The sequence below is a fragment of the Apteryx mantelli genome, chromosome 4 (genome assembly GCF_036417845.1).
Source record: "Apteryx mantelli isolate bAptMan1 chromosome 4, bAptMan1.hap1, whole genome shotgun sequence".
NCBI classification, from domain to species: Eukaryota; Metazoa; Chordata; class Aves; order Apterygiformes; family Apterygidae; genus Apteryx; species Apteryx mantelli.
This window is the reverse complement of record NC_089981.1, coordinates 22,658,286-22,670,072: the sequence shown is the minus strand read 5'-3', so window position 1 is coordinate 22,670,072 and position 11,787 is coordinate 22,658,286. Positions and strand designations below refer to the sequence as shown.

Here is an 11,787-nt window from a genome sequence, read left to right as displayed (position 1 = left end):
CACCATTTTGAAAGCAAACGCAGAAGAGTTATTCTCACCTCAAAAACAGTCTTTGCTGCATACCCTTGAACATCATCCCTGTTAATGACAATCTGAATAACTCGGTACCATACTTCTTCGCTGACATAGTCACCAGCAATCCGAATTAGATTCAAGATCGTATCCACATACCACGTATAATCCACGGCATACTTCTCGGCTAGAATTGCAACTTTCAGAACCTGAGCAAACACAGAAGACAAGACAGCAGAAACTATTCAGTCTTCTTGATTTTATAAGCTGTGATTCTATAAGCTGTGAAACAAGATTCATTTTTATGTATTCAGTGAAGCCTCATAGCAACCCAGAAACATCTGCTTCAGCTGTCTCTGCTAGCTCACTTGCTCCCCAAGCTAAGGTGAAAGATGAATATTGAAGCTCTGTGCCAGAAATTGCCTGCTGCCAGGCACATAAAGTCCTAGGGGTGCATTAGTGTGTGCTGCAAGTAGTACACAGTTGAAGAGCCACAGATGAACTAAGTGATCAAGAACAAGCTATTGAAAAAAATATTCTTTGCTATAAAAGCATCGAAACCATCACTGAGACAGCACTAAGTAGGAATCTGAAGAACTCTTAAAAAAATTTGGATATTCAAGCTAGTGGAGACAACTCAGAGTCACCAAAATAGTTGTCATTTCAGATAATGTCAAGATTCATATATCCTGCAGCAAAGGGTCAGCATTAGGAAGAGGCTACCACATCATTTGGACTGGGTTGCATCTGTACTAGCCAGTTCTTTTAGGAGCAGTAAGTTAACAGAATGAAATTCACATTATCTGCAAAGTCAGTGTAGTCTGCCAACAGCAACGAGACAGTATAAGAGGTAAATCAAGTAACTTTCTATTCTACGTTAATCTGATCAAGAACTTTTAGCAGCTTAGTCCTAACTAAATAACTACCGTAAATACAGACTATGGCTATACTTATAGGAACGTCACTCACTGGGTATTTAATCTTTTTTCGCTGCGAGAAAGGAGGTAGATAACATTCCTCCCTTTTAACTCATCATATAAGGCAGAGTTCTTGGGAATCCTTAGGCTAGGGGAATGTTCTCACAGCACACAGTTTAAAATTCTACATACAAAAATAAGCATTTATCACACTAAGTTTTGAAACAAAAATAGTTGTCTAGAGATAAGACATAACTCGGTACAACTAGAGATTGTATTTGCTTGAGCACTAATAAAATTCAGTTCATGTCTCTATTCAATGGCCTGAGACCAAAATTACTTTTTAAAATTCCCCATTTCAAGTGTTTTCTTTAGTTTAACCTAAACAAAGATGTCATTATTAGATACAGCCTTTATGAAGTTTTGCTTTTTTTTTTTTTTAAACCACCTTCAAAGAATCTCTGTCACAGACTACCCTGCATCCCATGTGGTCAGATACAAAAAATTAAGAAAATATAAATATCTCACAATTTCTTCTCTAATGGAATAATCAGCAGTCTCCAAATAATTCAGCATTTCAGCCACAATCTGTTGAGCATTGCTTCGGTCACACATTGCATACAGGAGATCTACAGCTCTCTGCCGTACGCTCACATCCCTTTCAGTCTGCAAAAGGAGACAAAGCAGGTCATGATGATTTCACCTTTAATCTGTTCAATAAGTTGCACATGCTTTCCAAATAAACTTCCACATTTTATTATTCACAGTCAAATTTAAGACAAATGCCTTTTAATAAGCTTTCAGATGCAGAATGAAGTTGTTCAAAACTTTGAAATGCCGTTGACATGAGCTACAAGTTTCTCATGTTATTCCCACTTTCAGTCACCTAGGGAGAGGTCACTGGAGACTCAGAGGGCTTACTGGTTTTATATAACATTTAATTTTAACATCAAACCATGAGGTTTTGTTTACATACTATACATATTCAAATCCGGGCAAGTGCTGAGAGTATGGAAGAGTTTGCACAGAACTCCACTATTGCCCTCCAAGGGTTAATGAGCTCGTGGTGCACTGCACATAGGGTAACCTGCGCCCCTTGTCACAAACGCATTAAGAACCAGCCAAGATGGTCAAACTCATCAGGCCAATGGACAATTAACTATCTGGAGCTTTAGCACTGAGCTTGCCTCAAATCAATAGAGGCTCAGCTGAAACAGAGATACATGCTTTAAGGTTAGACAAATGTATTAATATGCTACAGGATGAGCTTGGAAGGAAACATTACACATAAACACTGAAGCGTTTTGCACTGCCAAGCAAAACTAGGTGCAAATAAGTCTTCCTGTTTCAATTTCTGCTGGAGATACAGCTTTATGGTTTCCTGACTTTTGAAAAAGCTTAAAATTCTGTAGGGGAAGCTGATCACCTACTCTACTGCTTCCCACAAGTTGCTGCAGTGAAGGGGTAATGTCTGTTTTTATCAACAGAGATAGCAACAGGACAAAGTCTTCCTGAGCATTCTTTGTTTTGAATTTCAACTTTTTTGAAAGACTCATTTGTCTTCAGTCTCCAGCTTATGACCCCTGTAACATTTTGGAGCCTCAACAACAAGTATCAGATCCACCAGTAATTTGCAAAAGTAAATTGAAGTTAACTTTTATTGTTATAAGCACAGCATAATTTTGCAGAATTAAAGAAAAACTACAGCAAACTTCTAGAAATAACTCATTTGGTCCCCAAGTATTATTAGCCTAAATGGGGTGGGGAGGGGAGGGGGACATGAAGAAGGACTTAAAACAGACTGTACACTTAATATTTACCTTCAATGCATTGATAACTGTTTCTATGTGTGTTTTCACAGCCTCATGTGAGAATTCAGAGCTGGCAAGCGTGCACATGCTTTCCAGTGCTAGGTAACGCAAATTAGTTTCTCGGTGCTGCAAGAACTGACCTAGCTGGTTACAGGCACGGACTAGTAGATTTGGCTCACTGCACAGAACAGGAGAGAAAGTGAATGGGTTAAAAGCAACAGATACGAGAACACTGGATACAGAATACTGTTTCTGCAGTGCAAGTTTCTTAAAGTGCCTCAAAAAGTGGCTGCTAGAACATCCTGCTGGTGAAATGAAAATTCAGATACTGTGAGTGAATCATCTCTATTGGATTAGAGTCGTGGGTCACAACACAAAACTAAACACTAGAAAAGAGCAGGAAACAGCAATAAAAAAATTGCTAGTAGTGACATAGTTCATTAATACTTTTCAAATCCAGTGCTGCAGGTGATGTTCCAACCTGGCCAGCAACTTCATGCTCTGATTTTCCCTTTTAGCAAAATTCTATTTAGCATTCAAGATAAAGTCATGGTTTTCCATTAAAACAAACAAAAACCAAAACACTGTTGTAATGAAAATATTCTCACTGCTCACCTGTCATGATGTATAATTAAGCTTATTGCCTCAAACAGCACAGCATTCTTTGCATTCGAGTGTTGTACTTTCTTAGATTTTGGTGGCTCCTGAGCTTTGTTAAGAATAGTTTCCAGGCATTCTGTGAGACGACCACGTACCGCAGGGTCTTCTGGAGAAGAACAAGCTGTTGGACAACTTCATTTCACTCAACACCCCAACCCCTGCTTTAGGCCTTCCACCCTGCTAATCTTGGAGAATAAATTGAGGCAATATTATTGTGTTAAACAGTTCACCCTCCCCTAATACACATTTGACAAGGAAGTCTAAGCCACACTTCTACTTGGGCAAGAACAAAAGCCAAACATTATCTGCACTGTCATGTATTTCAAGACTTCAATATCGTTGATAACATTAAAGAATATTAAACACTTGCAACATAATTTGAAGAGCTAGGTGTCTTAGAGCAAAGTGTTAAATCAACATGCATCTTGCAATCCACCTAAAACAGCCATTTGAACAATCTGAAACTCCTGAAGAGCACAAGCTTCAGTATCCAGATCTTAAGACACTGTGCTTGCACTCCAGGTTGTGTTCATACACCACCACAGTGGCCCTCTGGATATGACGCACTGCATAAGAGGTGACAACTGTTATGATTTGTGCATTACCTGGAGGTGGATAGCACTGTAACAGCCTCAGAAGTTTCACAGACAACCAAGGAGCAGGAACAAAGTAATAAGTATAGTCCTGAAGATCTGTTGATGCAGAGGTTACAATCTGTAAAATAAGCAGATTGCACCTCAGCTACTGCAGTTTCAAGTGATTTGCAATTAATAGAAGCACTCAACAAAAAAGCGCACTGTAGGTCACCTTTGATAGAGGTTTATAGAACTATGCCACTGGCAATGTTTAATCAAGTAGACTAATTAAGTTCAAGTTGTTATACTATCAGTACATTGTCAGGTTCTCTAATCAGATGAATTCAGTTTTATTGATACAGTAGTCCAGGGAGCTCCTCCCAGAATCATTCTGTGCTTTCCTTAGAAAGAAACATGACCATAATGTAATACCAAATGTTTAACCAGAAGCTTGGCTTGCATTGGTTTAATGATGCATCTTGACCACAATTATTGAGATTCAGCCAAAACACTAAACGTACTGCTACACCTTACTGACCATAGACAGGTGAACATGGCATCTTTAAATATGAGAATTATTGATAGATTGAACTTAAAAAGCAGAAGGACCAATTACTCCTCCATTAACATTCATGCTCCACAGTAAAGAACATTTTACTTTTACAGAAAAGTTTATATACATAGTGAAATGTGACAAGGATTACCTTGGGTTTCAGAGGAACTACTTCTCTTCAGATTCCCCCCCCCCCCACACACACACAGTGTAAGGATTACAGAGTAAGCACAAGTCTGGCATTAGCTTTGCTCAGAGACACTCCACCTGATGGTTGCTGCTCCTTTATGAAACAGCTATTCATTTTCCCTTAGAATTCCCTGGCTTTTAAGAAAAAAAGCTTCACATCCAAGAAATGTTTCAGTGCTTCTTCCCCCTGCTTAACCTCATACATCCATTTACGGAATATTAAATGCTTATGAATATTAGTTTAGCAGCAACACAAGAATGAGTAGGAAGAAGATTCATTATCTTGTATGAAGTTTATATAAAATTAAAAGCATGGGCTGTATTTTGGGAGGTTCCATGCAGAAGTTTCCAGAATTAATTTTTGATCCAATTACTCTTTAGTGTTACAGTAACAGAAAACAAGGATAAAAGCCTTAATTGCATTGTGAGGATTCTTGCAGCAGGGAGAACGCGAGACTGTTCAACTACGCAGACTTGGCATGTAGCAAGAGGTACCCTCAAAAAATTTGTGCAAGCTAATATAGTTTTTCATCACTGTAAGCAACAAATATTAAGACAGGCTAACTGAACTAGCTCTGTCTGTGTGCATGCGTATATATGGAGATATATATTTATATCTCCATACACACACAGTGAAATCGAATGATCCTCATTTTTAACAGCACAGCAAACTAATCTAGCTTACTGTTGATTTACTGAGTTTTCTAGGTTAACGTGACCTAGAGAGCAGAGTAAGTTAAACAGTGAAGTATTATCAGGGTTAACATTAGACTTACTCTGCTTAATCTTGACACTGCCAAGGAGACTGAAGTTTTGAACTCTTCTGGATTCTTCTGTGCCAAAGTAGTAATCAGACTTGTAGCTGCAGTAACCACACCCTAGAAAGAAGAACAAAGCCTTAAGTTCAGTTTTGTAACAGTTTAAGATGGTCCTAATTAACAGCATCTTTCACTTGAAGGATTTCTAATATACAAGAAAACTAAGTTTATCCCAATGACAAAGCCCCAAATTAGAAAACCCTTCACTTAGCCAACAGCTAGACTAAGTATACATTTTTTAAAATCAACAAGCATTTGTTCTTTGAGCATTAGCAATGTGATACTGTCATACTTGCAAAGTATTTTATACCATTTTTGTATTAGTTGTGGCTCATGTTTGATTAGCCCACCTAAAATAAATTCAGAGAAATATGCTTAAAGAAAAAAAAAAAAAGGCAGCACACAGCAGATCATCCAGGAAAAAACTCTGACAACCCCACATGAAACAAAAAAAAGAAAAGAGAGAAAAGATTTGTATAATATATTTTATAAAATTAAAATTACTAAAATAAAATTAAAATAAAAATTTTTAAGCTTTTATATTTTACATATATGTTAATAATATTCACTACATTTCATTATATTTTAATATTTCACATTTGAAATCACTACAGACTAAAGTACTCCTATTACTTTTGAAGTGCAGGTCCAAGTAGCCCTATATTCATAAAGGATGGGGAAAATAGGCTTTCTTATTTAGACCAATAGGGTTTTTTGAACCTGTAGGATAAAAATGACCACTTGGAGACCACAGGACAGTGAAGTCCAAGCACTGGCAAATCAGGCTTTGCATTTTCAGTGCAGCTCTAATCCTCAGAGAGGCCTGAAAATAATTAACATTACACCTACACATATGATTTATGATCACAAGGCACAAGATTAAGCTATTTACAGTCATAGCAAAGGAAGACAAGCTTACGCATACTATTCTTATATTGACAAGTCTAATAAAGCAGGGCTTTATCAGAAATTAATACACATTAATTAGGAGAAGGACAACCTTCTTCCATCTCTATCCCTAAGCCTGAAGAGAACAGCAACCCACTCACATGCTCAAAAGACTCAGAAGGGAATAAATTCAGAATGCATTTAACAGTTATCATTATCTATACAGAGTAGGCCCAAGAAACGGAAGTAAACTAAACTAGTTTACCAAGTGCTGGTCATTGAGGAGATGCACCACCCTGGACGTCCAGTCTCCCATTGGGACAAGGTCAGGAGAAGTTCTATAGAGACGCAGCAAGCATAACGCAGCACTCTGTTTCACACTATCCATAGTATCTCTGCAAGACACAATCATGTTTTAATTTGTATTAAAGTCACAGCAATACTCACAGGCCAGCATTAGGCTAGTCTTTGCACTGCTGCAACATCCCTAGTGAAGTAGTATCTATTCAAGTATATGGAAACAGAAGTTAGTTAACTAGATTCTTTCTATGCTAAGAGCATTTGTTCTTTAAAATTGTCAGGTCAGTTGAAAACTTGACTAGTTAAACCATTGCATTTCTTGTATCCTCTGTAATGCATGTGGGTGGGTTGTTTTTTTTTTTGTTTTGTTTTTTAAAAAACTTAGAGCGACACTTCACACCTCTTCACTAGAGCTGAAAGTCATTCATTAGAGTCAGAAGTTCACTAGGCATCATGAGTGCAAGCTTCTTCTGAAGAGACTCAAGTCACACAGTTAAGGTGCATTTCAAGTTATGCACGGGTACAAACCTGGACCTCCAGAGTTAACAATTTCTAATACACTGGGCCTACTCAACAGCTTCAGGACCTTTGGCTAGCATCCAAGTAAGCTAAATATCACCTAGCATGCTACCTACTGATCTTTTCGCTTTGCTGTTCAAGCTGACAACACTGGAATTTACTATTTTGAGAGCAGCATGCTACAACCATAGTTCAGTGAACTCCCTTCCACAAAACAGTCAGTTAAATATTTGTTTTTACACATTCTGTCAATCACAACAGTCAGGAATGTACAGACCACTAGTGCTGAAAGTTTTAAGAGCCAATTTATACATTGCACTCTTGGTTAATTGCTCAGACCTCCCCAAAACTGCACATCCCCAACAACTGACAAGGACATTGCAGGAGAGGAATGCAGCGAGCCTGACCGAGCCCTAGAATTTGTTTTCTTCAGACCCACTCTTACTCAGGAAATGCCACATTTACTGAGAAAGGTGAAGTTCTGGGATGGATTCTCTGCCATTTCATCCACCAGCCCAGACACAGAGAGAGCATCAGGTGCCGGCTGCTTATTCCTCTTCTCTTTCCAGCCCATATTAAGTTTCAGCACTGCAAAACACTAATAATGTTCAAACCTTACTTGTTATACACAAAGAATTGACAGAGATGTGGCATTACAATGGCACTATTTCAATAGCAGCAAAATTCAAGCGAACTCTTGAACAACTCCTAGATATCACACCATATCCTTCCCTTTATCCCCAGCTCAGACAGTGCACATAGACAAAGTCAGAATTAGCGTTGCATAAACAAATGCATTTTCAACATTTTTAAGCTCCAGGGCTTGACATTTAGAGTATTAATACAGTTCTTATGCAACATACTACTTTGTAACATTAGTGTCAGATATCAGCTTACTGTAAAACAAAGATCCATACACATTTCAAAACATGTAATATCTATAACAGTTTAAATGTACTGTTTGGAAGCTTTACGTTTCAAAATAAAATAGCCCTGCAATCACAGGTTTCACTATGTTTATTTAACTACAAGTAGTCAGAGTCGTCTACTTTATACAGAAATCGCTACCCTTACCCAGACAATTCACATGGCTAGCAGAGGAAGCCAGAATGCTTGCTGTACAAAGAATACTTGCACATTCAAATGGTCATGACATTCATCAAGAACAGCTTCCTTTTATAGTGAGATTTGTAGTTTAAGTCTCTATATTTAGATCCATTTATTGCTCCTCTTCGCATCAGGAGAGATGCGAAAAGCAAAACGTACATGCTTCAGAGGTTTTCACTACTAAACTTTTAAATAGAAAAAAAGACTATTGTTACACAGAGCTCTAAAAGTCTATCTGAGATACTGACATAGTCTTAACTCCCATGTTTTATTTATATATTGTGCATGCAATCCCATGCTCAGGTATGTCAGAGCATCCACAGTTACTGGGAACTGTCAGTATTTTCATTACAAGACACAGGGTTGCATACATCTAAGTACAGATTCAGCTGTTCCTGATGAACTGAGTGGTTTAAAAGGCTTATTGGTGTTGTATTTGAAGGAGGCCTGTCATACCTACCCGGCTACAAGTATTTTTGGAATTTCTCCAGCGAATGCTTCCGCCATCTCCCGGCTACCCACGTTAGCAATACAATGCAGAGCCAGGCCCATGAAGGTGGGGTTGCGGCTGGCCAGATCATTCTTGATCGCGTTGTTTATTAAGCGAATCAGCTCACTGTTAGAGTTCACTAGTACAGAGATGAAGAGATACCCCTGTGATTCAGAGAAAGGAAAAGGAAAATTGATTTTAGCTGACTTAGTTTATGTTTTCCTTTAATGTCACAAATAATTATTTGAGCACATCACAGTTCTCCTCCAATACTGGAGGAATGGGCAGAAATAGTTAGATACTTAAGATACCACAGTAAAGGCTAGAAAGATCAAATGAAGTAAGCACGGGTGCATATAGTTTAGTGTTTCCCCAGATCATTGCTTTTCTGTGAAAAAGATGCAGGGCTCAGGGCCTGCAGATCACAATCTGTTTCAGCTTATACCCAGTTAGATCATTTCTCATGAATGGGATAGTATTTGAACGAGAAGCAAATCAAGAATTTGGCTTACTGTTCAGACATCACTGGACTACATTTACCTGATAAATTTGACCTTCCCTGGGAAAATTTAAGGGGATATTCTGAAAATGTAGAAGGTGCTTGCCTTATTCTGGTTCAAATACTTTATAGCTAGCTACCACACAAAACTTGCACTGGAACTCATGCTTGCACCACAGTTTATTAGTAGGCATTAACGCATTTCTTTGAATGACTTTCTATAAAGCCTCAAGTTCTACCTGAACACTGGAGACAAGGCAGTTTTCCTAACAAGTAACTTTTAGGCAGAGTACATGTTCTTAGCTGTTACAATTAGCATAATTTACTTAGGCACTATAGGAACACAACCTCTTGAATCATTTACTAGAACAAGAAACCCTCTGCACCAACAGGTGTTTTTGAGTCCCTGCTAGATCCAAAACAAGACTTTAATTTGAGGAAAGTCCGGGGGGCGGGGGTTTAAATACAGATTATACATCTGAGGCAGGATATTAGACAGTATGCCTTGTCTTTTATAGAGCTGGCATTCACTCACTATTTGTTTTTCTGTATATCTATTAGAACTGAGCAGGTTTACAGCCTCCATGTGACCAAAGTCAATGTCATGCCCCAGGAGAAAGATGAAAAGCAGCTTGCAGACATATTTTTTCTTACTGTAGCCATCCAGAGCCTTGTCACCTAGAAAGCAAGGAAACAAAGAGTGATTAAGCCTGTGTTGTTCCTATATTTCAGGTCCCCCACTGAGACCTGACATCTGCCCCCCTGCAAAGGTAAACAGCTCCACTGAAGTACCTCATCATGTCTTAGATAGGGTAAAAAGATTTATAGTAGCATTTAGTAATGATGATTGGCATTTGATTCACTATGTACAATGCTGCATAAGAAATACAAATGTCGAGAGTTTCACTATAACTAAGGTAATTGCATTTTACGTAACATCAGTCTTAGCATTCAGTTAACAGTAAATGTAAAAACCCAACAGTACAATAAGCTTTCAATCTCAGAAGTACCATCCCACATATGCAAGCATAGGGTAGAGGCAAATCACTAGGTGTTTCCATCTTTTCAGTGGAAAGGTAATTTATGAAACTCTATGTTGAATAAATTGTGAAAAATCCTCTTAACACTCACCTAAAAAGACTAAAAACTTTGCACCATTTTGTGCTAAACACATGAAAGTTATCACAAGCTATCACTAACGGATGTCAGACAAGTCAAGTAACTTGCCACTTGGACTTAAAAATTATTCCCAGTTGTGGGACACAAGTAGCTTGTAGCATTTTCTAATGGTCTGAAACAGGAGAAAGAGGCACAACTCTCAAAAAGCAGAGTTGTCACCAAATCTACAAAACATTCACATGGTATCAGTTTTATATTAGTTTGATATTTAGACAAGTATTTGTATGAGAAAAGAACCTGAAGACTTCAGTGTTAGCTCCATTTACTATTGCCATCATCTGTATCCTAAAGGACCCAGCCATGAAACAAGCCAACCCTTCCATCTAGTCTCTGAATTCTCCCAATATGTCCTTAAAAGGTTTTCTTACTGAGAGTCAGTACATGTCTCTTAATTAAAATAGAAAAAGTAAAAATTGATCAAAGAACAGGTACATGCCTTCTGTACACTTGTTCTCCTGTTAAACCAACTGTTCAAACTTTATCACAGGAAAGGATCCTTCCCAACTACTAATACTAATCCATACAGTAGGAAGACCATAGGCCTCTAAGCTACAGAGCTGGTGCAACACAAGTTTTATAAGCAAATTATCTTTTTTGTTATGACTGAATACTATTCATAGCAGATTTCAAGTGTTCCACAGTAGAGAACTAGGTAGCAACAAAATAAAACAGTAAGTCTTTTTTAAAAAGGCAGAATGATCCAGATTCATTTCCATGTTTTAGGCCTTGGGATGTGACTACCAAGTCAGTTTTAAAGTGTTCATAAGATAGAAGCATTCACAAGTGTTTCAGTTTTAGAAGAAAAAGGCACTCCATGTGGGTTCGGCCTTAGCTTGATGTACAGAGGTATTTTTAGAAGTTTGAGAGCATGGTCTTTTAAACCATTTTCTTCTGTCTCCAGTCACAACACAGTATAACAGGTCGCAGCTCATCAGGCAAGCCATTCCTCCTTCATAAGGAAATGGCTAAATAGGAACACATGTTTTTTGTGGGACATTTCCTCCCCTCCCCCATCAGCAGGCAGAGGAGCACCAGTAAATCAAAAAGCCCAAATTCTTCAGTTTGGTCAGGGAAGAAAATTATCGTAGAGGCTGCTGCCTAGAAGGCTATATACACTCCTTAGCTTCTGCATTCAGGGTCCAGAACAACTCATCTGTCAGAGCAGCGTGCATTCCTCAGTGATGGGCAAGTTCAGCCAGAATAGCATTGCATAAAATGAAGCTTAAACAAAATATCTCCAAGTTTTTACCTTTATAAAAAAGCTCCAAGA

At 38.2% G+C, this 11,787-nt stretch overlaps 1 protein-coding gene across 3 annotated transcripts in view; it reads right to left on the bottom strand.

Moving 5' to 3' along the window:
• AP2A2 (adaptor related protein complex 2 subunit alpha 2) overlaps nt 1-11,787 on the bottom strand; it is a 54,318-nt gene that overhangs the window by 16,198 nt on the left and 26,333 nt on the right. For 2 of the 3 annotated variants that reach the window (XM_067295993.1, XM_067295995.1), the window contains exons 3-11: nt 9,874-10,016; nt 8,810-9,003; nt 6,689-6,818; nt 5,494-5,595; nt 4,006-4,114; nt 3,356-3,506; nt 2,750-2,918; nt 1,458-1,595; nt 39-221 (exon numbers count right to left, since the gene is read on the bottom strand). In XM_067295993.1, coding sequence (XP_067152094.1) covers nt 39-221; nt 1,458-1,595; nt 2,750-2,918; nt 3,356-3,506; nt 4,006-4,114; nt 5,494-5,595; nt 6,689-6,818; nt 8,810-9,003; nt 9,874-10,016 — 1,319 coding nt within the window. The remainder of the gene's footprint in view (nt 1-38; nt 222-1,457; nt 1,596-2,749; nt 2,919-3,355; nt 3,507-4,005; nt 4,115-5,493; nt 5,596-6,688; nt 6,819-8,809; nt 9,004-9,873; nt 10,017-11,787) is intronic. The other variant, XM_067295994.1, reaches the window with a different exon arrangement.